Source organism: Thecamonas trahens (genome assembly GCF_000142905.1).
Source record: "Thecamonas trahens ATCC 50062 unplaced genomic scaffold supercont1.26, whole genome shotgun sequence".
Taxonomy (NCBI): Eukaryota; order Apusomonadida; family Apusomonadidae; genus Thecamonas; species Thecamonas trahens.
The window spans coordinates 28624-51871 of record NW_013657654.1 but is presented as its reverse complement, the minus strand read 5'-3'; the positions used below and the strand labels follow the sequence as shown (position 1 = coordinate 51871).

Below are 23248 nucleotides of genomic sequence, written 5' to 3'. Positions count from 1 at the left end.
CTTTATGTTTCAACAATCCATCCTGGCTGGCTGCCCACCCTCTGAAAGGTTCTTGCATGCGCAGCTCTGGCTCCTGCTCCTGCTCCGGCACTTGATTGCGCTTGCGATTGCGATCGCGATCGCGATCGCGATCACGATCCTGACGACGATCCTGGTCACCACGAATGTCCCCTCCTCCCCGCACGCCCACACTCCTCCATGGCGACCAGGCAGATACGTGTGCTTGCACCGGCTTCTGCTGTGCGTGTGGTGGGTGCAGCACGTGTCGGTTCGTTCGCACATGCGGTGTTTGAGCTGGTCATCAACGCTGTGGAGAGCGGGGCTTCCAAGATTGCGGTGGCGCTCGAGCCGAGAAGCCTCACGGCGAGCGTGATCGACAACGGCGGCGGACTGTCGTGTGCCGACGATATGGATCTTGTCTTTGTCCGCTTTGCCACTTCCAAGAAGTCGTCAGAAGTCCGCCCGCGCGGAGGAGCGCTGGCGGCGCTAGCATCCACGGCAGGGCTTGCTGAGTTTGCCTCGCGCGAGTTTGGTGCCAAACGGTTGCGCCGCCGGTGGTGGACTCTGGCGATGACGCCGGATACGAGCTCGTCCATCGCGGGCGGGTCCTGCACCCGCTGCCCGACTGGGCTGAGACTCGAGTTGCTTTCCACGACTTGTTTGCATGTCTGCCTGTGCGGGCGCAGGCCGGACGAGCGCGGCCGCAGCTGGGCGAGATTGCGGACTTTGTGCGCCGCCTCGCGATAGCGCGGCCCGATGTGGCGTTCTCGGTGTGGGACAAGGGCGCCAAGCAGTATTTGCTGCCGCCACGGCCGCTGCACACATCGCCAACGACGTTTTACCTCGGTCGAGCCACTGCCGACATGCTCTTGCCGCTTCCGGGCGGCGGGAAGGCTGATGTCATCGGGCACCCGCGGACGTTTGGCGCGTCGCCGTCGGTCATGCACGTGTGCATCAACTCAGTGCCACTCGCGCGCAGCTCGCCGATCCACAAGCTGCTGCTGGGCATTGCACGTGGCGTGTGGGCCGATGCCCAGCTGGTGGCAAGCTGTGGGCTGCCGGTGGCGGCCGGCGACCTCGCCGGAGCTCGCGGGCACCCCGGTCTCATTTTCTCGCCAAACGGCGCGGCCAAGGCAAGTGCACGAGTGCGAGCTCGGTATCTGGCTTGCGTGGTAGACATTGCCATGCCTGCAGCGTCGCTCGAGCTGCGTCTTCGGCGTGGTGGTGGCGTGGTTGCGGGCGATGCGCTCGATGATGAGCTTGCCTCGTTGGCAGACCGAATTCATGTCGTCTACTCGTCACTCTTTGTCGGACGCGCGGCGCTGGATGCGTTGGCTGAGGTTGTCGCGAGCGCGCTGGCGGCTGCAGTCTCGCGACCGCTGTCACGGGCCAGCCTTGTCGGCCGTGTTGAGCGCGGCGCAAATTCACCGCCGTCGGTTCGGGAGACGGCGGCGGCGGCGTCGCTCGCGTCATCGCCGTATACGCTGCGACGGATCCGGCCCGAAGCGCCGTCGGCTAGTCAGGCCTCCCGCGATCTGGCGCGTCTGCTGGCGACGGCAGGCGCGACGCTGGAGAGCGACGACGATGAAAACTACGCCGCGCCGCCTCCCAAGCTAACTGTGCCGCTCTTCGGATCGCTGACAACGACCCGGCGGGCGACGCTCGACAAGCTAGCAGAGTCGCGGAGCTCGGCGTCGGCGCGGGTACGGCGGCGTGACAGCAATGGTGAGAGCGGCAACGCGCGGCCTCGCAAGGTGCCGCGCCTGCTGCGGCACGGGGGGCGGAGCTTGGCGGCTAGCAGTGCGCGCGTGGCGACGCCGGGCGCTGCCGACCGTGTCCGCACGCTCTTTGAATGTTGGCAACCGCGACAGTTTGGCTCGGCAGTCGAAGGGAGCCAGACATCCGCCCGTGCGCTGGTGCCTGTCAAGCTGACCAAGGCCGCGCTGAAGAGTGGGCTTGTGGCGGTGGGACAGGCCAACGCCGAGTTTATCCTCGCGCGGCTGGTCTCGAACGGTTGGCTGGTGGTGGTGGATCAGCATGCGGCGCACGAGCGGACGCGGCTGGAGGCGCTCGAGGCCGACGTGGTGCTGGACGCCGGGATAGTGCCGCGGGTGGCGCGGATTATCCACTTGGCGCGGCCGATGGTGTTTGCGGCGTCGCCGGCCGAGGCGCTGGTGGTGAACGAGGCGCGCGACGCGCTGCACGAGTGGGGCATCGACGCGCGGGTGCTGGAGACGGTGGTGGAAGTGGCGACGTTGCCGAGCATTATCGGCGCGGGTGCGTTGTCGGCGACTGTCTGGGCTGGCGTCGTCTCCTACGCCAATGCCGTCCTTGAGGCGCGGAGCAGCCGGCTTGTGCCACGGCTGATCACCCACGCGCTGCACTCGGCTGCGTGCCATTCGGCGGTCCGGTTCGGCGACGAGCTCGACGTAGGCCAGCAGCAGGCCATTCTCGACGACTTGATCGAGTGCGAGTTGCCGTTCCAGTGCGCGCACGGGCGGCCGACCATGGTCCCGCTGTGGACCGCAGCACGGCCGAGCGGCGACCGGTAGCGTGTAGTGCTAGTCGGAGCTTGAGCTGGAGCCCGAGTTTGAGACTGTATCCGTGCCGGTGGCCGTGTCCGAGTCCGAGTCCGAGCTCGAGCCCGTGCCCGTACCCGAGTCCGAGTCCGAGTCCGAGTCCGAGTCCGAGTCCGAGGCCTTGGTCGACTGCGGCGCGGACGAGTCGTGGAGGTGGGTAGAACAGCCGGAGCGTGGCGACGACGGCGGCGACTGGCCCGGGGCGAGGCCTTTGCCCTTGTCGGCCTTGTCCTTCTCGGTAGCGTCGGGGTCATAGGCGGCGTTGGCATGGGTGTCGACGTCGTCGTCGGCGAGACGCGGGTCGGCGACCGAGAGTGCGCGGACGCGGGTGCGGCGACCGGCGAGCATGGCCTCTGCGGCCTCGTCGGCGTCATGCAGGTTGTCGGTTGAGGCGGTGACCTTGAGGCGCGGCATGACGCCTGAGCTCGAGGCAAGCGAATCGAACTTGGGCAGTGGCGTCTTGACGACGAGAATGGCCTCGGCGGTGGCGTTGAACAGGCAGTGGGCAATGTACTCCTTGTACGTCTCGGGCGTGTAGCCAAGAACCAGGAGGGTGACGCCCGGCTCGGAAGCAACCTCTGTGAGGACGGTGGAGACGTTGCCAGAGACCATGCGAGTCTCGCAGGTGCAGTCCTTGCCGCGCTGCTCGCGAGCAAAGCGGGCGGTGTACTCCTCCATCTTGCGGACGTTGACCGGGTCCGGGTCCTCGCCCGAGAACACGTGGACGAGATCAACCTCTGTGGTGTGCTTGACCATCGGCCGCAGAACGTGGAAGGCGTGGTGCGCAGCGCGGGTAAAGTCGACGTGGAGGACCCACCAGTTGTGCGGCTTGACCGGATCGTACGAGTCGGTGACGACAATGACCGGGAGCGGCGAGTGGTGGACGACGTGAAGCCCGGTGTTGCCGGCAAACTTGGAGACAATACGGGCGCGACGGGTGGTGCCAAGAACGACAAAGGACATGTCGAGAGCAAGCGCCATGTCACAGATGGCCTCCTTGACCTTCTTGGTAGGCAAGAGGATCGAGGCGATGGAAAGCCACTCGTTGGCGTACTTGGCCTCGGTCACCAGCTCCTCCACCAGAGCCAGAGCCTCGTCCTTATACTTTGGGTTCTCCTTGGGCGAGTATGCATGGAACAGGTACAGCCGATCATTCTCTTGCATGATTTCCATAGTATACCGCATGGCCCACTTCGAGTGCTTGGACCCGTTGACGCACACCAGGAACTTGTTGCCCTCAAACTCGAGCACATCCTCATCCGGCCCAAGCTCAAAGTACGCCTGAATGAGGAGCTCAGGTTCGCCCTGCTCTGCATTGCCCACTCGTGGGCTCGTTGGCGACCCTGGTCGTGTCGACATGTCTGCTGGCGAGGGGTGCCGCTTGTCTGGAGCTCTGGTCAGCTGCTGGCTGGACGGCTGCACTGGCTTGAGCCATAATTTTCGGGGGGGGGGGAGGGGGGGGGGGGGGTTCGGCGGGGCGGCTACTCGGTTGAAATAGACCACGGTGTTGGGCTGTATCCTCGGTGGTTTGGCTGATCGGGAGGGAGTGCGCGCGGATGAAACAGCCCCCACTGTATATGTGGAGTCGCTAGGGGGCTGTGGTGGGCTGTATCCTCGGTGGTTTGGCTGATCGGGAGGGAGTGCGCGCGGATGAAACAGCCCCCACTGTATATGTGGAGTCGCTAGGGGGCTGTGGTGGGCTGTATCCTCGGTGGTTTGGCTGATCGGGAGGGAGTGCGCGCGGATGAAACAGCCCCCGCTGTATATGTGGAGTCGCTAGGGGGCTGTGGTGGGCTGTTTCAGGAGGAGGTATATAATGAAGAAAGAAGCGCAGGAAGGATGAGAGAAGAAAGCAAGGGGGAGGAAGGACAGGGAAGGAAAGCATGCAAGGGTACGGGTGGTAGTAGGCAAGTATAGCGGAGGCTGAGGGTGGCGTGGTGGCGAGTATGGCACTCGGTGGCCGGTGTTGTCAGTGTGTGCTTGTTTTTGCAGAGCCGGCGAGTTCCTTATTTGGCAGAGGAAGCGGATAGAGTGTGCAAAAAGGTACACTCGACTCGAGACAAAGACAAGAGCAACGATGGGCAACGAGATGGAGGGCAACGATGCGCCGCCGCAGTACGCGGCCCCGCAGCAGCAGCACGCGACACCGCCGCCGCAACAGTTTGCTGCCCCGGCACAGGCCCAGTACGCACAGCCGCCGCAGCACACGGTGGTGGTTGCTGGCAACGGCCGCTGCCCGCACAACCGCACGCTGGACAGCTTTACCGGCTGCGGCATTGTGACTGCCGTTCTCCTCTTCCCGATTGGGCTCATCTGCTGCCTCCTCATGCCGCAGAAGCGCTGCGGTGACTGCGGCTCCATCGTCTCTACCGGGTGCTAGCCGCCGCGTCCTCCGTCCTCCGTTTTCACTCGGTCTCGCCGTCGCCTTCTGCGGCCCCGACAAGCTGCAGCCGAGAAATTAACACACCTACCACCGCTTCCGTACATACTTGCTACCGCGTGTCGATGTATAAGTCTCTACGGGGTGGTTGCAGACTGTACACGGCTTTCTCCTCTCGACCATGCCGGGTACCGTAGCAGACAACGACATTTTCGTTGCGGAACGGCGGCCACTTGCGACTCGCCCGGAAGCGGAATATGATGAGGCGGCAGGGCGCGGGGTAGTGACGACGGTATGGCTGTGGTGCCGTACAAGCTTAATGCCCACTAGACTGCGCATGCGTCTTCCCGGCAAGCTTGCATGGCAATGGCGTGAGCGGAGGGCGCGAAGGAGGGAGGGCCAGGACCCCACCTCTCGGTATTCACCCATGGTTAAACATGGCCTTCCTTCCATCGAAACAAGGTCCTCTTTTCCGCTGCTCTCCACTTTGTCATTCGTGTGCTCTCCAGCGGCGGAGGGCAGCGAACGAATTTGAAATCAAAATTTGTACGTCTGTGGTCGAACGGGTGACGGCGCGCCAAGGCGGGAGCGAGCGGTGGACGAGCAGTGTGACAGGAGGTGGCAACGGACGAGAGCGAGACAGACTCGTCGGGCAGCAGAGGCATTATGTCCTCGGCAACAGAAGGCGGGAGCGGAGGCAATGGCGGTGTACCGCTCGAGTATGTGCAGCCGCTCAACGAGATGGTGACCGAGCTCAAGCTGCTCGAGTCGGAGCTGGCGAGCGCACGGAGCGAGAACAGCGAGCTGGCGCAGCGGGTGCGGACGCTCGAGTGGGAGCTGACGTCGGCACAGACGGCGGCAAGCTCGCTCAAGGAAGAGAATGCTCGTTTGCAGGGCAAGATCAATGATCTGGTCTCGTGTGCCGAGGCGGCGGCGCTCGATGCCAACCGCGCATCCTTCGAGACCTCGCAGGAGATGGCAGCGCTCCGCTCGCAGAACAAGATGCTCGAGCAGCGGCTGGCGTCGCTCTCGGGCTCGACCAATGACGATGCCATGCTGCGGCAGATGGAGATGATGCGCGAGCAGACCCGCGCCGAGTACGAGGCCATTCTCAAGAACATGCAGCTCGAGGTCGACGCTTCGGTCGGCGGCTTGCGGTCGGACAAGGCTGCGCTCGAGTCGGAGAACGCACACCTGACCTCGATGCTTCACCAAGCGCGGAGCCAACTCGAGCAGGCCCGCCGCGAGGCCGGTGCCATGCGGGCGCAGATCGACAACTCGGGCGTGCAGGCCCACGCAGCATCGTCGGCGGCAGCGGAGATCGCGTCGCTGCGCGCCCAGCTTCAGGCGGCACAGGCGCAGGCACAGGCCAGCGCGTCCGTCGGCGGCGGCTTCCCGCTCCACCCGCATCCGCAGCAAGCCATGCCAGGGCTCAACCAACAAGAGATGATGCTCATGCGCGACGAGATTGCCTCACTGCAGAACCAGAACGCGCGACTCAAAGATGCGCTGCGGTCCAAGAACGAGACCGTCAACGAGATGGTGGCCGAGCTCTCGGCCATGAAGGACCAGATGCTCCATTCTGAGTCACGCATCCTCACAGCGCTTGATGCCGGAGGGAGCGGGGGTGGGAACGAGAGGGGGAGCTTTGGGCAAGGCGGCGAGAGCCTCGTGGCAGTCGAGCGCGGACGGGCCCAGCTCGCCGAGGCGCTGCAGCAAGCGCGGGCAGAGGCCCAGAGCCATGCCGACGAGGCCGCCCGGCTCAAAGTCAAGGTCGGTTCACTGACCCGACGTCTCGACGAGGCCGAGTCATCGCGGGCTGAGGCCGAGCGCGAGGCTGCTGCCAAGGAGCGGGCGCTGGCAGCGGACCGCTCGGCACTCAAGATCAAGTGCACTGCGCTCGCTGACGACCTCGCAGACCTCAAGGACCGGCACGCAACTTCTGTTCGCGACTTGCGGCGCAAGCTCAAGGACGCCGAGGCCGCCAACGAGACCGAGGCGCAGCAGGAACTCATTGCCGAGCTGCAGGCCAAGTACGCATCCGAGCGACGGGCGCTGCACATGGCAACGTCGGGGCGCGAGGAGGCCGAGCGCGAGCTGAACGCCCGGGCCTCGCAGTGGAACGCGGAGCGGAGCTCGCTCAAGGAGCGGATTGACACGCTTATTGACGAGCTTGACGACTTGCGGTCCAAGCACTCGGTGGCTCAGCGCGAGCTGGCGCGGGCAGCCACTACCCGTGAGCACCTGGCCCATCTCGAGGCACAGGTGGCGGAGCTTGAGCAGACAAAGACAAAACTGACTCGACAGCTGACGCTCGAGCACGACGCGCGCGAGGCTGCTGACCGCCAGCTGACCAAGGTGACCAAGGCAGCAGCCAACGAGAAGGCGCACCTCCGTGAGGAGCTTGCCGAAGCGATGGAGAAGGTGGCAAGTGCCAACGAAAAGGCTGAGACCGCGCAGTCGGAGGCCCACCGCAAGATCAAGGCCGCCCGGCTGGATGTCGAGGCGCTAGAAGACGCGCTACGCAAGGCCGACGGCGGCGCAGCTCTCGCGGCGCGAAACGAGGTGCTTGAGAGCGAGCTCGCACGTGCCAACGCCAACGTTGAGCACCTAGAGGCACGGCTGAAGGATGCTTCAATCCACTCTCAGCCGGACCTGCACGTCCAACTCGCAGTTGCCCAGCGTGATCTTGAGAACGCGGTTGGCGCGCTGGAAGAAGCCAAGCGCGAGCGCGATGGTGAGCGGGCGCTGGCGGCCGAGCTCTCGACCCGGGTCACCCAGCTCCAGCTGGAACTCGCCGGCCTGCAGCGCGATGTGCAGACATCCCGCGAAAAGATGGCCGAGTCGGCCATGCAGGCGACGGCACAAGCCGCGGCAGCCGATGCTGCGCGTGAGCTTCTCGACCGCGAGCGGGCCAAGTACGAAAAGCGCATCCGCGAGATGCAGGACCGAGAGAAAGAGCGCGAGCGCGAGCGGATCGAGCTCGAGCGCATCCGCGACATCGAGCGCGAGCGAGCCGAGGCTGAGCGTGAAAAGGAGCGCGAGCGCGAGCGCGAGCGGGTGCGGCTCGAGGCTGAGCGCGAGCGGGCCGAGCGGGAGCGCGAGCGGGTTCGCGCCATCGAGCGCGACCGGGAGCGCGAGCGCCGCGACCAGGAGCGCGAGCAGCGCCGGCTTGACGAAGAGCGGGTCCGCATGCGCGAGGTCGAGCGTGTCGAGGCCGAGCGTGAGCGTGAGCGCGCCGACCGCGAGCGCATCCGCGAGCGCGACCGCGAGGAGGCCATTGCCACCGCGCGAAGCGAAGCCGCCAAGCAGATCCGTCGGCACGAAGAGGTGCGTGCAGAGGCTGAGGCTGCAGCCGCCAAGGCCAAGGCTGCAGCGAGCTCGGCGGCCGAGTCGTGGCGGGCAAGCAAGGAGCAGATCGACGAGCTGACCGGCGCCAACCGTGAGCTCCGGACCCGTCTCGAGGACGCAGCGACGGCTGCAGCTGCCGACGCGACGAAGCTCGAGGCGCAGGCCGTTGAGCTGGCACAGCTCCGCGAGCGCGTGGCCGAGCTTCAGCGGAGCGTCGATGCTGCCGACGGGGTGCTGCAGGGCGGGAGCCTGGTGGCCAACGATGCGCTCGCTGAGATGGAGCGGGCATCTGTGCGGAACGCGATGCTCGAGCCCAAGCTCGACGAGCTCCAACGCGTTTGCTGGAGAAGACTGAGGCGGCGGCGACGGCGGCGGCGGCGGCGGCGGCGGACAAGTTGGCGCTCCGCGATGCCGAGGCGCAGCTGGAGATGGTCCAGGCCGAGCTAGAGCAGCTCCGCGAAGCGGTGGCGGTAGCGTCGAAGGATCTCGCCGCGTATGTCGAGCGCTACGGTGAGCTGGAGGGAGCGGCGCACGAAGCGCTCGGCGCGCGCGACTCTCTCGTTGCGGCCAAGCGCGACCTGGAGTGGGAGCTCGCACAGGCGCGCGAGACCGAAGCGCAGCTCCGCGAGTCGCTCGATGCGCTCCAGCTAGAGCACGCTCAGCTGGTGAAGCGAGTCGAGTCACAGGCTGCCGAGGATGCTGTGGCGGCGCTGGTCGACGAGGAGCGAGCACGGGCGAGCGAGGAGCAGGCCAAGCTGCAGGCTCGGATCGAGCGGCTGATGAAGCAAGTAGCAGACGCCAAGGCCCAGACAGTGGAGAGTACCCGGATTGCAGAGCTGGAGAGCGAGTTGGCTTTCAAGAGCGAGCGGCTGGCGGCGCTCGAGGCCCAAGTGGCCGAGGCGCCGCTGCGTGAGCAGATGTCGCGGACGCTAGAGTTGGTGCAGACGAGTGCGGCGGACCAGATTTCGGCAGCCATCCACGAGATGCAGTCGACGTTTGCGGTCGAGTCGGAGGCGCGTTGGCGGTCGATGACTCATGACGTGAGCCTGCTGCGTTCGCGGCTTGACGAGTCGATGGCGGCGCAGGAAGCGGCCGAGTCGGCAGCGCTGGAGCGGCTGCTGGACGAGACGATGGCGGCCAAGGACGAGTCGGTGGCGCTTTTGGCGCGGGCGACGCAGACGATGGAGGCAACTATCCGGGAGCGGATGGCTGAGCTGGTCTCTAATGTCGAGGCCGAAGACGCGGCACGGGTGCAGGCCGAGGCCGACGCGGCGCGGGCGGCACAGATGCAGGAGCTTCTTGCCGAGCGCGACGCGGCGCTCCGTGACGTCGACGCCTACCGCAGCCGGCTAGCTGAGGTCACCGGCTCGCTGGAGGCCGTCATGGCCAAGTTGCAGGAGAAGGCGCGAGGAGCGAGCGAGGCGCGGGCGGCGCGTGACGCTGCGGTGGCGGACAAGGCCGCAGCCGAGGCTGTGGCGCGGGCGGCCGAGGCCGCACGCGACAAGGCCGAAGCTGCGCGTGACGCCGCGGTGGCTGAGGCTGCTGCGGCACGAGCACAGGTGCCGACGTCACCAATCCGGGCGCACAACGGGTCGTTCGAGCTTGCTGAAGCCCGTGCGGCAGCCGACGCCGAGCTGGGACGAATGCGGGCGGAGCTAGGGCATGCGCAGCAGCGTGTGGCGGAGCTCGAGGGCGGGTCGGAGGAGAAAGACAAGCTCATTGCAGAGCTGCGGAGCGAGCTCGAGCCTGCGCGGCGGTATGCAGCGCAGCTGGAGACGGCACTGCAGCAGCTCTCGCAGTCGCAGCAGAGCGCGCGGGTGTTTGGGGCCGGACTGACGGGCGCCGATGCCGCACTCCTTCGCGAGAATCGGGCACTAGAGCACAAGATGGCGATGATGGCGCGGTCGCAAAGCCAGGGCTCGGGTGGAAGCGGAACTGGGCCGGACTCGTCGACGCTAGTCGACGAGTACAAAAAGCAAGTCGACGAGCTGCACCGGCTGCTCAAGACGCTAGAGCAAGAAGTGGCGCAGGGCGATGCGACCAACGGACGGCTCGAATCGGAGCTGCACCGCACCAAGACCGAGCTGCAGGCAGCGCTCGCCGAGTCTGCGCAGCAGCGGGCCCGGGCAGACCGGCTCTACGCCGCCAACATGGGCCTTGAGCAGCAGCTGGTGGAGGCGACCAAGCTCCAGCGTAAGATCGCGCTTCTGGAGAACGAGCGCGAGCGCGAGGACGTCTCCATCCAGAAGCTGCACCGCCGTCTGGTGGAGCAAGAGCGGACCATTTCAGTGCTCAAAGATCAGCTGCGGGTGAAGCAGGCTGCGCTGTCGGCAGCGGCCGCGCCAGCCGGCGTTGTCGACCCCGGCTACGAGGTCCGGCTGGCGGCGCTTGCCGAGGAAACCGTGTTCTTCGCGCCAAGCACGAGAACAAGCCGCAGAGCGTGCGGCGGAGTGAGGGCCTCAAGGCCAGCGACGCTGATGTCTCGAGTTATTGAAGAATGTAGTCTCCAGAGGTGGCAGCTGCCGCGATGCCGGGTGGGAGAAGGCCGTCGAGTAGGAGACGCGCCTTGGCTGTCTGGCGCTTCACGCCCGCGATGGTCTCGTCCAAGAGAGCGGCTTCGTCGGCCGCCAGCTGGGCCTCGCGGGCGATGGCAGTGAGCTTACTGCTGTGGCTCGCGATCTGTGCGTCGAGAGCAGCGCGCTCGGCGAGCAAGGCGTCAATACGTGCCGAGAGCGCGCCGCGCTCGTCGGCGAGGTGATGCGCAACCAGTTCCCCCGCAGAGGCCTTGGCAACAAAGTGGCGGTGGTCGGCATGGGCCTGGCTCGCTTCAGCAGCGAGAACGTCGAGGCGGAGCGAGTTGGACCGCAGATCCTTGAGGTAGCGGGCTGCGAGGGCGAGGTCGTGGCGGCCGACACTCGCGCCAGTAGGCTCGAGCAGCGCGGCGAGGTGGGCCTCCTCGGCTGCACACGAGGCAGGGTCGGGCAAGCTGTTTGCGGCAGAGTCGCCCGCAAGGCTGGCGCTGCTGGTCACAGTCGCCGGCTCGGCCGTCTTGAGCGCGTCCATCATCTGGCCGAGGACCACGTTGGGCGTCTGCGAGGAGATGGGCGCACGGCAGAGCGGACAGACGTGCTGGGCCGAGCGCTTGGAGAAGGCGAGGAAGCAGCCATGGCAGAACGGCGTGTGCCCACAAGGGACGAGGAGGACCGGCCGGAGCGCCTCGGTCGTCATCGAGTACACTTCCATGCACACCACGCACGCGGCCGAGAGCTGCTCGATGACAGACGTAGCTGCGAGGCGGGCGACCCTGTCGCCGCTGGCAGCTGCATCAACACGCGATGGCGATGGTGCGTGGCTCATCGAGAGCCGGGCTTCGAGTTTGGCGGAGATGCGGGCGGTGAGGGCATCGAGGAGTTCGGCCTGTGATCGCGGCTGGGTCGGGGCGGCTGCGGTCGGAGACGGCGCCGAGGTTGCTGTGGGCGATGACAGGTCGTTGCGGATAGATGATGCCTCGCGCTCGCGCATCCAGTTGGCCCGCATCGATCGGATGGCCGCGAGGCGGGTGGCGGGATCGGCCATAGTGCGGTGTGTGGGGGGAGAGAGAGATAGAGAGAGAGATGGTCAGAGATAAGTAGGTTTAGTTTCAGGCAGTGGTGACATCGTCTTCGGTCTCCATCGGGGAGGGAACCGAGGCGGAGGCGGCGGCGGCGCCGGTGGTGGTGGCGGCGGAGGCGGCGGCGGCGGCAGAGGCAGATGCAGCGGTGGGGTGAGAGAGGAGCCGACAGGAGCCTCGTCGTCGATACCCTCGGTCGACGACCACTCGTACGAATCGTCTTCGAGCTCGGCTTGGCCACCATTGCCGTTCTCATCGTCGTCGTCGCTGTCGTCGTCGCTCGGATGAGAGGCTGCATAGGCAGCGGCGGCAGCGCGGTAGCGGGCGTAGGGATCATAGCGGGCGACGGGCTGGGACTTGACAAAGGCGGCCAGCTCGCCCTCGAGTGCGTCACGGGCGGCATCGTCGCGGATGACGGGCGCCCAGTAGTTGATGCACGAGTCGCGGGCACGGATGAGGTTCTTGTGGACAAAGATCTCTGTCATGACATGGCGAACAAAGGGAGCTTTGTAGTGCTCAAACCCAAACTCGCCGAGCGACTTGAGAATGCGCGTGATGCGGAGGTAGTTGTGATAGGAGGAGTTGAGATGGGCGTAACGAGCGCGGTAGTTGTCATCCTTGCGGCCGATAGCACCTGTGGACTCGTCCAGGAGGACCATGCCGTAAAAGTCGAGCATCATCTTGTACGAGGTGATGAGTCTGGCGAGAGCCACAGGATCGGCTTTGATGGTAGCGATTTCATGAAGATGCAGACGATGAGCACGATGATTGAGACCTTGTTCACGAATGGGGAAGAGCCATTGAATGTAGCCATGATGGCGCTCAAGCAGCTCGTAGTTGCCCCACCATTGCTTGTGGATGTTCTCAATGGTATCGCCGGATGGCTCACTGGCTCGGAGGTTGAGGTAGAACTCGGCGTTGCTCTTCTCGCTCGGATCGTCCTGCAGTCCCGGATACCCCTCGCGGTACTGTTGCGTGTCCTTGGACGCAGATTGGCCCATTCGCTTGGCAGTGGGGGGGGTGGGGAGGGGAAGTGAGGTGGCGGGGAGGTGGGGGGGTGGGGGTGGCCGGAATAGAAGGTTAGCCCGATTTGGGGCGGGGCGGAGGAGGAAGGGCTGGTAGTGGCATGATAATTGTTGGGTGGGCAGCCTGGCTGGCAGTAGAGGGGGCATAATGGTAGGCGGCGATCGGCTGGGGCTAAACAACTTCCAGACGGGTGACGATGCCGACGCGGATGCACTGGTCAAACGAGCCAAAGACGCAGAGGCCGCGCTTGTCGGCGGACCAGTCGAAGCAGTGGATGGGCTGCGTGGAGATGGAGGCCGAGGCGAGCGGGATGACCGAGCCGGCGACGCCAACAGGCTTGCCCTGGGCGTCGGTCTCGGACCGCTTGTCTGGGTACTTGTACTTGCAGAGTGAGAGCGAGCCGTTGCCGTAGGCGGCCATAAACACATCGCGGTCCTGCGGGAGCGGGGCGGAGCGCCAGACGGTGCAGTCCGAGTCGGCGTGGGTGACGTGGGCATAGCCCAGGTCCTCCGAAAAGGTGCGCATGTCGTAGACCCGGAGCTTGGACTCGAGCGTCGAGACGTACAGCTTGTTCATCTCGATGTCTGGGCGGTCAAAGGCGAGATGGCAGACGCCGTTGGCCACGTTTGTCTCCCACACCAGCTTGGACATGCGCAGATCGAACATTTTGACGTCGCCGTTGTCGTAGCCGGTCACCACCGTCCGCTCTTCGTCCGAGTACGCGTTGCCAAAGGCGACGGCCCAGCAATCGCGGGTATCGCTTCCTGCGGCTGGTTTGAGGGCAAGCACTGGCTCGTTCTTCTGACGCGTGTCCCAGACCTTGGCTACGCCGTCGCGACCGCCGGTGACAATCTCGGGCGCACCGGCGCCCAGCACGCCGCCGATACCATCGATGGCGTTGACAATGCCGTCGTGGGCGCTCGCAGCGTAGACAGGGAGCTCTGGGTGGTCGAGGTCCCACACCGCGAGGCGGCCGGAGAAGTCGCCTGTAGCCAGAAACCTGTCCTCCAGCGCAGACGCTGCAAAGGTCGCGCACTTGAAGCCTGCAGCCTTGCCGGTCTCGGCCTCCACCTGGAGCGTCCCCTTCTTGCCCAGCGAGTAGACCTGGATGATGCCTCGCCCCCGCGCGGTCTGTCCCACCCCCACAGCCCGCGCCGACCGCGGCACCCACTTGGTATCGAACACCGTATACGTGACAGAGTGTGCAATGTGGGTCAGAATTTGCGGCGTGTCGGATGCCGCAGCCATGGTTGATGGGTGTGTGAGAGAGCGGTGTCGAAGCACGACCTTTTTCGTCAACGCCGTGGCTGGCTGGCTGTCCTGTGGAGGCTGTGCGCTTGTGATCGGGAGGGGTCGTCGAATGTGGTGGCGATCGTGATCGTGATCGTGATCACGATCGGAAGGAGTGGGGGGGTCGGGGTGGGGATGGGGGTGGGGAGAGGGGGGACATCCGACTACAGCACACACAGAGAGCATGGTATGTGGGGTAGGGAGGGATGGGGTAGGATGGGGGGGGAGGGGGGAGGGAGGGGCGTACATGGGCATGGCCAAGCGAGGGCGGAGGGGGGTGAGGGGAAAGGGGTCAGGAGGGGAGGGTGTGGAGGGAAAGGGCGTGAAGGGGGAGGGGGGGGGGGGGGGGGGCAGGAAAGGAGAGGGAGCATGCGAGGTCACCATACTTACTGACATTGACTGGAACTGGTGGTACTCAGAGCAAGACGTCGGTCATGGATATGGAGCCGCTGCTGGGCTCGTCGGTCCGGGTCAAGTTCACTGGCGGACGCGAGGGTACGTGAGATGCGGGCGAGGGGGGAGAGGGGAGGGGGGGATGAAGGGAGAGAGTACATACTCATGTGGACACGCGATTGGACTGGTGCGGATGGGGTGATGGGATGATGGGGTGGTGGATGGTGCTGGATGTGTAGTGGTGGGCGTGCTGAAGGGATACGATCAGCTGCTCAACCTGACGCTGGAGAACGCTGTGGAGATGCTGCGGAACCCGCTGAACCCGGCTGTGCTCTCAGGCGAGAGCCGCGAGCTCGGGACCCTTGTCTGCCGTGGCCCGACCATCACCGTCGTCTCGCCCGAGTCTGGCGCTGAGCAGATCGCCTCTCCCTTTGAGCAAGCCAAGGCCGAGGCCGAGGCCGCCGCTGCCGCCGCCCAATGAAGATCCCCGTATGCATGTACAACCACACGCACAACCACACACTCATATGTATATCCACATACATGTGTATGTGTAATTATGTGTCATGTGGAAGTACCTCACATCCTCCCCACAGCATCCATCTCGCATCGCACCCTCCCCAACCACTCCTCCCCCAACACTCCTCCCCCAAACCCCCCCCTCCCCCTCCCCCGCCAACCAAGCCCACACTGCACTTAGCTCAGCCACCCCCTCCCTTGTCCCGCACACACACACACACACACACACACACACACACACACACACACACACACGTACACGTTCAAATACATGTCGGGAACCCGCAAGCGGAGGCGTACCACAAACTCGGGTCCTGCGGCTGGGTCCACGGCTGGGCCAGGGCCGTCCTCGCCCAGCTTGGCGACCAAGCGGACGCGACAGCTGGAGGACGAGACGGCGACGGTGGACGATGCCGTGGCGGCGAGAGTCATCCAGCAGTACCTCCGACACACGCTGTCCAAGGGCTACGCTCCGGTGGAAGTAGAGGCATGGGAGCGGCAGCGGCGCGATCTGCACGACATTCTGGAGGCCTCGATCGAGTCGGGCGAGGCCAACTCTGTGCTGATGATGGGCTTTCGGGGATGCGGGAAGAGTCTGGTGCTCGACAGAGTGCTCTCGGAGCTGGATGGTGAACATCCGGGCAAGTTGACGGTTGTCCGCCTCTCGGGCCTTGTCCACTGCAACGCGCAGCTTGCGCTTCGCGCCATTGTGGAGCAGCTGCAGGGCGGCGTGGTGGCGGCGCTCGACAACTTGCGCGAGATCGAGCGTGTGGAGGGGCTGGCCGCTGAGGCCGAGGCCCGCCACATGCTGGCGGTGGAGAACGACATTGCCGCCGATCCCGAGCTCGAGCGGGTAGTGCTCGCCAAGGCCAAGGCCAAGGAGGTGCCGGCCGAGGCACGGATCCGCGGAACCCGCGGCCGCCGCAAGACGCTCGGCGAGGAGCTCGAGGCTGGGACTCGGACGCTGACGGCGAACCAAGTGGCGAACTTGGAGGCTGCCAAGGCGTCGTCGTTTGCCGAGGCTCTCGACGCGGTGGTGGGCATGGTCGAGACGCTGACCGGGGCCAACCGCGGCGCCCTCGTCTTTGTCCTCGACGAGTTTGACCTCTTTGCCGGCCATCCGCAGCAATCGCTGCTATACAACCTGCTCAACATGGTCTCGCACGCCACGACCGGCCTTGTTGTTGTCGGCCTCACAGCGCGGCTCGACGCCATCGAGCTGCTGGAGAAGCGGGTCCGCTCTCGGTTCATGCACCGGCGGCTCGACTTTTTCTCGCTCGACTCGTTCTCGCAGCTCCTTGCCGTCCTTCGCGAGCGCATCACGCCGCCGTGCCCCAACGCGCCGCTCGCGGCTCCGCTGGTGGCTGCGCTCGGCACTGAGCGCGTCGCCGCCTGGGCCGCCGCCACCGACGCCCTCTTTGCCACCGACTCGTTTCTCGACACGCTGCGGCTCCGCTACGACATCTGCACCGAGGTCCTCTCATTCATCGACTGGTTCAATGTGGCGGTGGCGTACACGAGCCGCGACGCGCCATGGCTCTCCCTGGCGGCAATCACTGCCGCGAGCAAGGCGCTCTTTGTCGACGCACGCGAGAACATGCTCCGCGGGCTCTCGATCCTCGAGCTCTGGCTCCTCGTTGCCATGAAGCAGATGTGGGAGCGTGGCATGTACGCCGCCAACTTTGAGATGATCTACGACGAGTACCGCAAGCTCGCGCAGGGCTCGTTTGCCTCGGTCCATTTTTGCGCCCGCAAGGTCGCGCTCAAGGCCTTTGAGCACCTCGAGGCGCTCCAGCTCGTCGCCCAGTCGTCCGAGTTTGAGTCTGGCCAGGGTGGCATGTCATCCGACGACTACTCGACGCTCCACCGCAAGTACCAGGTCTCCAAGCGCGGCGGCTTTGGCTTTGGCCTCCTTGGCGACGTCTCATCACTGCAGCTCAACGAGGTCACTGTCTCTCGGACCCAGACCGCCAAGGAGTACCGCATGAACCAGCTCATGCTGACCCCGGATCAGGTTGTCAACGCTCTCCGCCGGTACCCCAACTGTCCCACCGCCCTCCTCATGGCTGCTACTCAGCTGGCGCCATCGCACCAGTCTTAGGCCACCGCTTGCTAGCGCTTGCGCTTGCGCTTGGCTTTTACTCGGCCTGCCGCCTGGTGGCGGCGTGATGGGCACGGACAAGCCACACGACGTAGAGCGGAAAGATGAGGCCAGCGGCGAGGAGGCCGCCGGCGGTGACCGAGAACGTATGCTGCGGCGGGTTGACCGGGTGAACAATGCGCGGGCAGAGGAACTTTTGCAGCGAGTCGTAGGTCCCGCCCGGGGCGCGCTCGATGAACGCGTTGTTGCTCCCGCAGTCGAGCGAGGTGAGGCCGAGCTGGTAGGAGTTGGCGGTGCCAAAGGCAGCAAAGGCGGTCATGACGGCCTCGGCATCGTCGACGCGGGCAAAGAACGCCGGATTTCCCGTCGCGTTGGCCGCCACCGTAGAGACTGGGAAGCACGTCGGGCCGTCGCAAACCAGCGCCGAGAGGCCAGAGCCGAGTGCAGACGCTGTGCAGTCGCCCGAGGTCCGCGCGCACGACGCTCCGTCTGGACACAGCTTGTCGAGCGCGGCGCAGACGTCGTCGGCCTTGCCCTTGGTGGCCGAGGCAGCCACCGCGGTCAGAGACTGGAACCGGTTCTGCGCCGACGCCGGGCACGCGGACAGTGTCTCGAAGAACGGCACCGCACACACGGTCGACCCGCAGTTGCTCCCGCCGCTCTCGTAGCAAAAGTGGCAACCGTTGATGGTCCGGCACATGTCCGAGATCACGTTTGCCGCCGTCACGTACACCATAAAGTTGCCCCACACGCACGCCAGCGCCACAATGCCCACAATGGCCAGCCCGAGCGAGAGCCGCCGCCAGTTGAGGGCGTGGACCGCGAGCCCGCCCACAACAGCCAGCGTGACAAACACGGCGGTGATGATGAGAAAAGCGGCGCGGAGCGAGTCGAGTGAAGCCAGCGAGTCGGCGATCTTGTGCGTGCCCGATGAGTACGACGAGAGCGCCGCGACTGCCGCCGCAGACTGCGGCGCCCAGGCTTGAGCGCGCCCATGCTCCGCAGGCCTGCCATGGCCTCGTGCAGTGTCGTCGAAGTGTAGTCGAGGTTGTCTAGGAACAGCTGTCGCGCGCCATACGTCAGCGTCCGCACCTCGTCGCCACCGGCCACCGCCACCGCCATAGCCACCACCACGCCCACCGCCGCCACAATGGCAATGACCGGTGGCGACCCGTTGCGGCGGGCGTAGAGCGCGTTGACCGAGACCCCATTCGACGCCGATGCCGGCAGCGCACCGTAGTCGCCACGTCCATCACCAGCAGCCTTGCTCAGCGACGAGTTGGTCGAGGCAAAGCCGACACCAGGCACGCCACCACGCGATCCATTTGCAGACGCAGACGCCGATGATGGCGACGAGAGGCAGCAGGCCTTGACGCAGAAACCACAGCCACAAAGAACGACACCGATGACCACAAGCAGCGGCATGATGAAGACCTTGGCCAGTGCAGAGTGATACTTGCCGGGCTTGCACGGAGGGCTGTGTCAGGAGGAAGGGGGGGGGGGGTGAGTGTGCCAGGGGGGGAAGGTGGGGAGGGGGGGGGTGGGGGGCAGGCGTACGTCATGTGCTTCGGCTGGACCATGGACATGGTGGCCACCTGGGGAATGGGGCCACAGAACTGGCGGTCGCCGGAAAAGACAAGCCACCGTGGGCCGAGCGTGTTCTTCTCGGCAGATGCCGTGCTGGCGAGAAAGGCAACGGCTGCTACCATGGCAATGATCTTCCACATGCTCGCCAGTGGCAGGGGGGAGCTGAGTGTGGGGGGTTTGGCTTGGTACAAACGGCACGCGTTTTTTTCCAGCTGGAATGGTATAGACGTTCTTGTCGCTTTTGCGTTGTGCGGCGGCTTGTGACTATTGCGACTCGCAGCACGGCAGCAGCAGGTTGGAGGAGGGTCTTGATCTGGGTGTTGGGGGGTGGAGGAGAGCTGCGTCCTGCAGTCGGGCGCCGGTTGGGGGAGGAGGGGGAGGGTGACGGTGGGGGGTAGACGTGGGCTGATGGGTGTTGTGTGCGAAATCGGGAGGGCCTGAAGTTGAAGGATACAGTCGTGTGCAATGCGGGCCTTTGGGATCTGTTGGGCATGGCTGTGATGAGGGGCGGTGGGAGGGAGGAGGGAGGCCGGATCGCGTCGTAGTCGTGGCTGTGTTTGTCAAAACAAACGTTGTCGTGCGATCGGCCGTATTTCGTGGATCAACTGAGCCTCACAGTCTCCCTGAGATAACACACGCTACGTTCTGCCAAATACGGCTGCCACAACCCTCGCACGCAGGTGTAGCAGGTGTTGACTCTCATACGTGTCTGTGACCCCCCCCCTCTCACCCTCCTCCCTCCCCTCTCTCCTACCCAACACGCTACGAGCTCGACACCATTAGCCTTCCTCCTTCCTCTCCAAAAAAAACTGTTCACAACGAAAAAAGTTAGCTTCCGTCCTTTTCGACTCCAACCCTTAGGCAACGACCCCCCCCCTCCCCTCCCCCCTCCCACACACCCAAGCAAAACCAAGCCATACTCCACTTTCTCCCCTCCCCCCTCCCCCCTCTCCCTCCCCACCCCCCCACACCATGACTCCCTCCCAAAACTCCCCCTTCACCCGCTTTGGGCATTGCACACTGGTGGCCACCCTTGTCGCACTCGCGCTCCTTCTTGGAATGACGCCCATGTCTGTTTTGGGCCAGGCTGTTTCGGCGTCACCACCGCCGCCGATGATGCCTCCGCCTCTCCCATCACCGTCGCTTTGGGCCAGGCTGTTTCGGCGTCACCACCGCCGCCGATGATGCCTCCGCCTCTCCCATCACCGTCGCCGTCACCGTCACCGTCGCCGTCGCCGTCGCCGTCACCGTCACCGTCACCGTCGCCGTCACCGTCGCCGTCACCGTCACCGTCACCGTCGCCGTCACCGTCGCCGTCACCGTCGCCGATGTTTCCCCCTCCACCTCCGCCAGAAGGCTGCCCCTTCCTGTCGTTCCTTAACGGCGATGTCACGTATCCGAGTGGCATGGGCGTCGGAAGCAAAGCCATCGTCACCTGCCATCCGGGATTCATCATCTCTGGCAATCCTTCGGACGACTTTATCTGCACATACGACGTGATGAGTGGTTTCGAGTGGAATCCATCCCCCCAGTGCATCCTGGACGAGTGCGATGGCCTGCCTGCGGATGTCGCATTCATCGATTCAGGCAGCAGCAACTGCACGGAGACCGTGGCTCAGGTTCCCCGCGGTGCATTGTGTGCGTACACCTGCGACGAAGGTTTCAACATGTTTGGCAAGCCAATGAGCTCCTGCGTGTACGGTCCCGACATTGACAACTACTATGAACACTATTGGAGTCCTGTCCCGTCATGCTCCGAGGTCAACATCACCGCGTCATTTGCTGAGAGCTGGAACAGAGGCGGGCCTGCGACGGCCTCGGAATTCAAGGCTGGTCAATACGTTCAATTTAATATGCGTGGCAGGACGGCGTCCTCGGCTACTGTCTCGCTCGGGGCTCATGAGGTGCTCGTGGAGATCCTCGCACCTACTTCCGGGCGAGTGGCACTCGAGGTGTTCAAACTCGGCGGCGACGATGAACTTTTCAAGGTCAAACTACCGACGACGGCCGGCCGCTACATGCTTGGCTTTGGCATCCTCGGGCAGCTCTTTGAGGCGCCAGCTTCTCGCGGGTTTGCGAGAAAAATTGTTGACATTGTGGCCGGTCCGCCGTCGGGCGCCAGATGCGAGCTGGTCGACCCAATTCTGGGCCCTGGCGCCCAGTCGTACGAAGTGGAGGCCGGCAAGGCGCTCGACTTTTTCTTTGCGCTTGCCGACGAGTTTGGCAACGCGATTGATCAGACCGATTCCAGCAACCTTAACGCGGAAATCCGGCTCAAGTCGTCGAATGTGACGGCGACAAGCCAGAATCTGGCGGCGCGGGTCCTTGCGCCTGGCGCGGCAGACAACCCATCGAATGACCAGTTTGTGGGTGTGGTTCCGATCCAGTTTCCCAACGGCGGGCTCTACACCATCGCTATTTCGTTCAATGATGTCGATGTGCCGGCGTCGCCGTTTCCGGTGGCGGCGCGCGAGCGGTGCTCGCCGGGCATGCGGGTTTTCGAGCAGTTTACATGTACAACTTGCGAGGCGTCGACGTACTCTGAGGAGTCCAATTCGGAAGCGTGCGCCATCTGCCCGCAGTTCTCAGCGGGCCCGGCCGGCTCGAGCTCGTTTGCAAACTGCTCGTGTGTGCCCGGGTACTGGGAGGGTGCTGGGATGCGGACAGCGAAGCGGCCGTGTGAGCCGTGTCCGACCGGCGCTGTGTGTGCCGGCGGCGCGGCGCGGCCGGTCTCGGCCAAAGGGTTTTATGAGACCGAGGCCGGGTTTGTGTCGTGCATCCGGCCGGCCGCGTGCGCCGGCGGGAACCGGTGCCACACCGGCTACGCCGGCTACCTGTGCAACACCTGCGCCGACAAGTATTACTCGGACGAGCAGGGCCAGTGCGCCAAGTGTCCTGATGCGCCAGGCAAGTTTCTGGCGCTCTTTATTGTGGCGCTTGTGGGCGTGACCGGGCTGGCCATTGTGGTGCTTGTCATGTCGGTGATGCGAGCGAACCGCAACGCAGCGAGCCGCGGCAAGAGTGAGCTGCGGATGCGGCTGGCGCCATCGACGCTGTCGATGGTGGTGGTGGCGTTCCAGGTGGTGGGCATTGTAGCCGACGCCAGCCTGGCGTGGACGTCTGCGGCGTCGAGCGTGCTCTCGGGCTTCAAGGCATTCAACGTCGACCTGCGGTTGTTCAGGACCGAGTGCTCTGTCGGCGGATTTTACGCCAACTACTCACTCGCTATGTGCCTCCCGCTCCTAGGTCTTGCCATTGTGGTGGTGGCGTTTGTGGTGCTCAAGTTGGCAAGGTCGTCGTTCGAGTCGATCCGGGTCCAGCTTCCGGACCTCACGCTCAAGGCCTTTGTCGATGGCCTGCTCTTCATGTTTGCACCGCTGCTGTACATTCCGCTGGCCAAGGCCACGCTCTCGTACTTTGACTGCACCCGGCTGCCCAACGGCTCGTTTGCGCTCGATTCGGACCTCGGGATCAAGTGCTACGACGGCGCATGGTGGAGCACCTTTGTTTTGGCCTCTTTGGCGTCGCGGTCTACGTCGTCGGCTTCCCGAGCTACTTTCTTTTCAATCTCATCTCTGTCCGCGACTCGCTCTTTGAGCCGGCCGTCTTTGCGCGCTGCGGCTCACTCTACCGGCTCTACCGCACGCCGTACTACTGGGGCGAGGTGGCGAATCTGACCAAGCGGCTCGGCCTTGTCATTGCTGCCGTCTTTTTCACCAATCACCAGCTCATCCAGATCGGCCTGCTCATGGCCATCCTCCTTGTCGGGCTCGTCATCGTCAACCACTACCAGCCGTACTACTACCCGCTGTACAACCGGACCGAGAGCCTCCTCTCGTTTGTTCTCATCGGATTTGTCCTACTAGGCGCGGGCTCGTACGCCGAGCGCGACTCGGACGCCTTTGACATGTTCTTCCTCGCTGCCGTCATCGTCTGCATCATTGCTCTTGTCGTCATCTCGGTCCACGCCGTCGTCATCGAAATCCGCGACATCCGCGCCGAGCGCAACCCGGCTCGGCTGTACTCGGCCACCCGCGACCGCTCGCGCCGCTTTGAGCGCCTCTTCCAGCGCGAAGCCGCCGACCTGGACCCGGCCCTTGCTAACCTCCTCGAGTCAGCCTTTCTCGAGGCTTCCCAGTCCAAGGGCATCCTCAAGGATGGCTCGTTTGACTCGAGCGACATCATTGCCACCGAGATGATCGACCTGTAGCCGAGCACGGAGCCGCAGCCAGAACTTCCACTGCACCCGCCACCCATTTCTGGCAACGCAATGTACAACGCGCGGGGGCCGGGTTCCGCTGCTGCACCTGCTGACTTGCACACATGCCATGCGCACAGCCCATTCAGTGTTGAAAAAAAACTTCCCACGTGCCCAAGGCAGCCAACTGCCTCCCCCCCCCCCCCCCCCCCCC

The 23248-nt window shown here is 64.7% G+C and overlaps 9 protein-coding genes across 9 annotated transcripts; 5 read left to right on the top strand and 4 right to left on the bottom strand.

The window, feature by feature from the left end:
• Positions 1-198: 198 nt before the first annotated feature.
• AMSG_06120 (uncharacterized protein) lies at positions 199-2552 on the top strand (the record flags this gene model as incomplete). Its single annotated transcript, XM_013901875.1, has 2 exons — positions 199-532; positions 643-2552. The coding sequence occupies 2 exons, from the start codon at positions 199-201 to the stop codon at positions 2550-2552; spliced, it is 2244 nt and encodes a 747-aa protein (XP_013757329.1).
• Positions 2553-2561: 9 nt separating this feature from the next.
• AMSG_06119 (uncharacterized protein) lies at positions 2562-3938 on the bottom strand (the record flags this gene model as incomplete). Its single annotated transcript, XM_013901874.1, has 1 exon — positions 2562-3938. The coding sequence occupies one exon, from the start codon at positions 3936-3938 to the stop codon at positions 2562-2564; it is 1377 nt and encodes a 458-aa protein (XP_013757328.1).
• Positions 3939-4656: 718 nt separating this feature from the next.
• AMSG_11939 (uncharacterized protein) lies at positions 4657-10764 on the top strand (the record flags this gene model as incomplete). Its single annotated transcript, XM_013901985.1, has 4 exons — positions 4657-4924; positions 5603-8646; positions 8706-10712; positions 10750-10764. The coding sequence occupies 4 exons, from the start codon at positions 4657-4659 to the stop codon at positions 10762-10764; spliced, it is 5334 nt and encodes a 1777-aa protein (XP_013757439.1).
• Positions 10765-10797: 33 nt separating this feature from the next.
• Positions 10798-12921, bottom strand: AMSG_11938 (uncharacterized protein; the record flags this gene model as incomplete). The annotated part of the gene is made up of 2 exons (XM_013901984.1): positions 10798-11727; positions 12091-12921. The coding sequence occupies 2 exons, from the start codon at positions 12919-12921 to the stop codon at positions 10798-10800; spliced, it is 1761 nt and encodes a 586-aa protein (XP_013757438.1).
• Positions 12922-13117: 196 nt separating this feature from the next.
• On the bottom strand, positions 13118-14194 carry AMSG_06114 (WD repeat-containing protein 92; the record flags this gene model as incomplete). The annotated part of the gene is made up of 1 exon (XM_013901873.1): positions 13118-14194. One exon carries the CDS (start codon positions 14192-14194, stop codon positions 13118-13120), a length of 1077 nt encoding a protein of 358 aa, XP_013757327.1.
• A 476-nt stretch (positions 14195-14670) lies between these two features.
• On the top strand, positions 14671-15110 carry AMSG_06113 (small nuclear riboprotein; the record flags this gene model as incomplete). The annotated part of the gene is made up of 2 exons (XM_013901872.1): positions 14671-14731; positions 14869-15110. 2 exons carry the CDS (start codon positions 14671-14673, stop codon positions 15108-15110), a joined length of 303 nt encoding a protein of 100 aa, XP_013757326.1.
• Positions 15111-15195: 85 nt separating this feature from the next.
• Positions 15196-17249, top strand: AMSG_06112 (origin recognition complex subunit; the record flags this gene model as incomplete). The annotated part of the gene is made up of 2 exons (XM_013901871.1): positions 15196-15203; positions 15506-17249. The coding sequence occupies 2 exons, from the start codon at positions 15196-15198 to the stop codon at positions 17247-17249; spliced, it is 1752 nt and encodes a 583-aa protein (XP_013757325.1).
• A 37-nt stretch (positions 17250-17286) lies between these two features.
• AMSG_06111 (uncharacterized protein) lies at positions 17287-18976 on the bottom strand (the record flags this gene model as incomplete). Its single annotated transcript, XM_013901870.1, has 3 exons — positions 17287-18256; positions 18310-18726; positions 18807-18976. 3 exons carry the CDS (start codon positions 18974-18976, stop codon positions 17287-17289), a joined length of 1557 nt encoding a protein of 518 aa, XP_013757324.1.
• A 1044-nt stretch (positions 18977-20020) lies between these two features.
• Positions 20021-23195, top strand: AMSG_06110 (uncharacterized protein; the record flags this gene model as incomplete). The annotated part of the gene is made up of 2 exons (XM_013901869.1): positions 20021-22365; positions 22389-23195. 2 exons carry the CDS (start codon positions 20021-20023, stop codon positions 23044-23046), a joined length of 3003 nt encoding a protein of 1000 aa, XP_013757323.1. The 3' UTR covers positions 23047-23195.
• Positions 23196-23248: the final 53 nt, after the last annotated feature.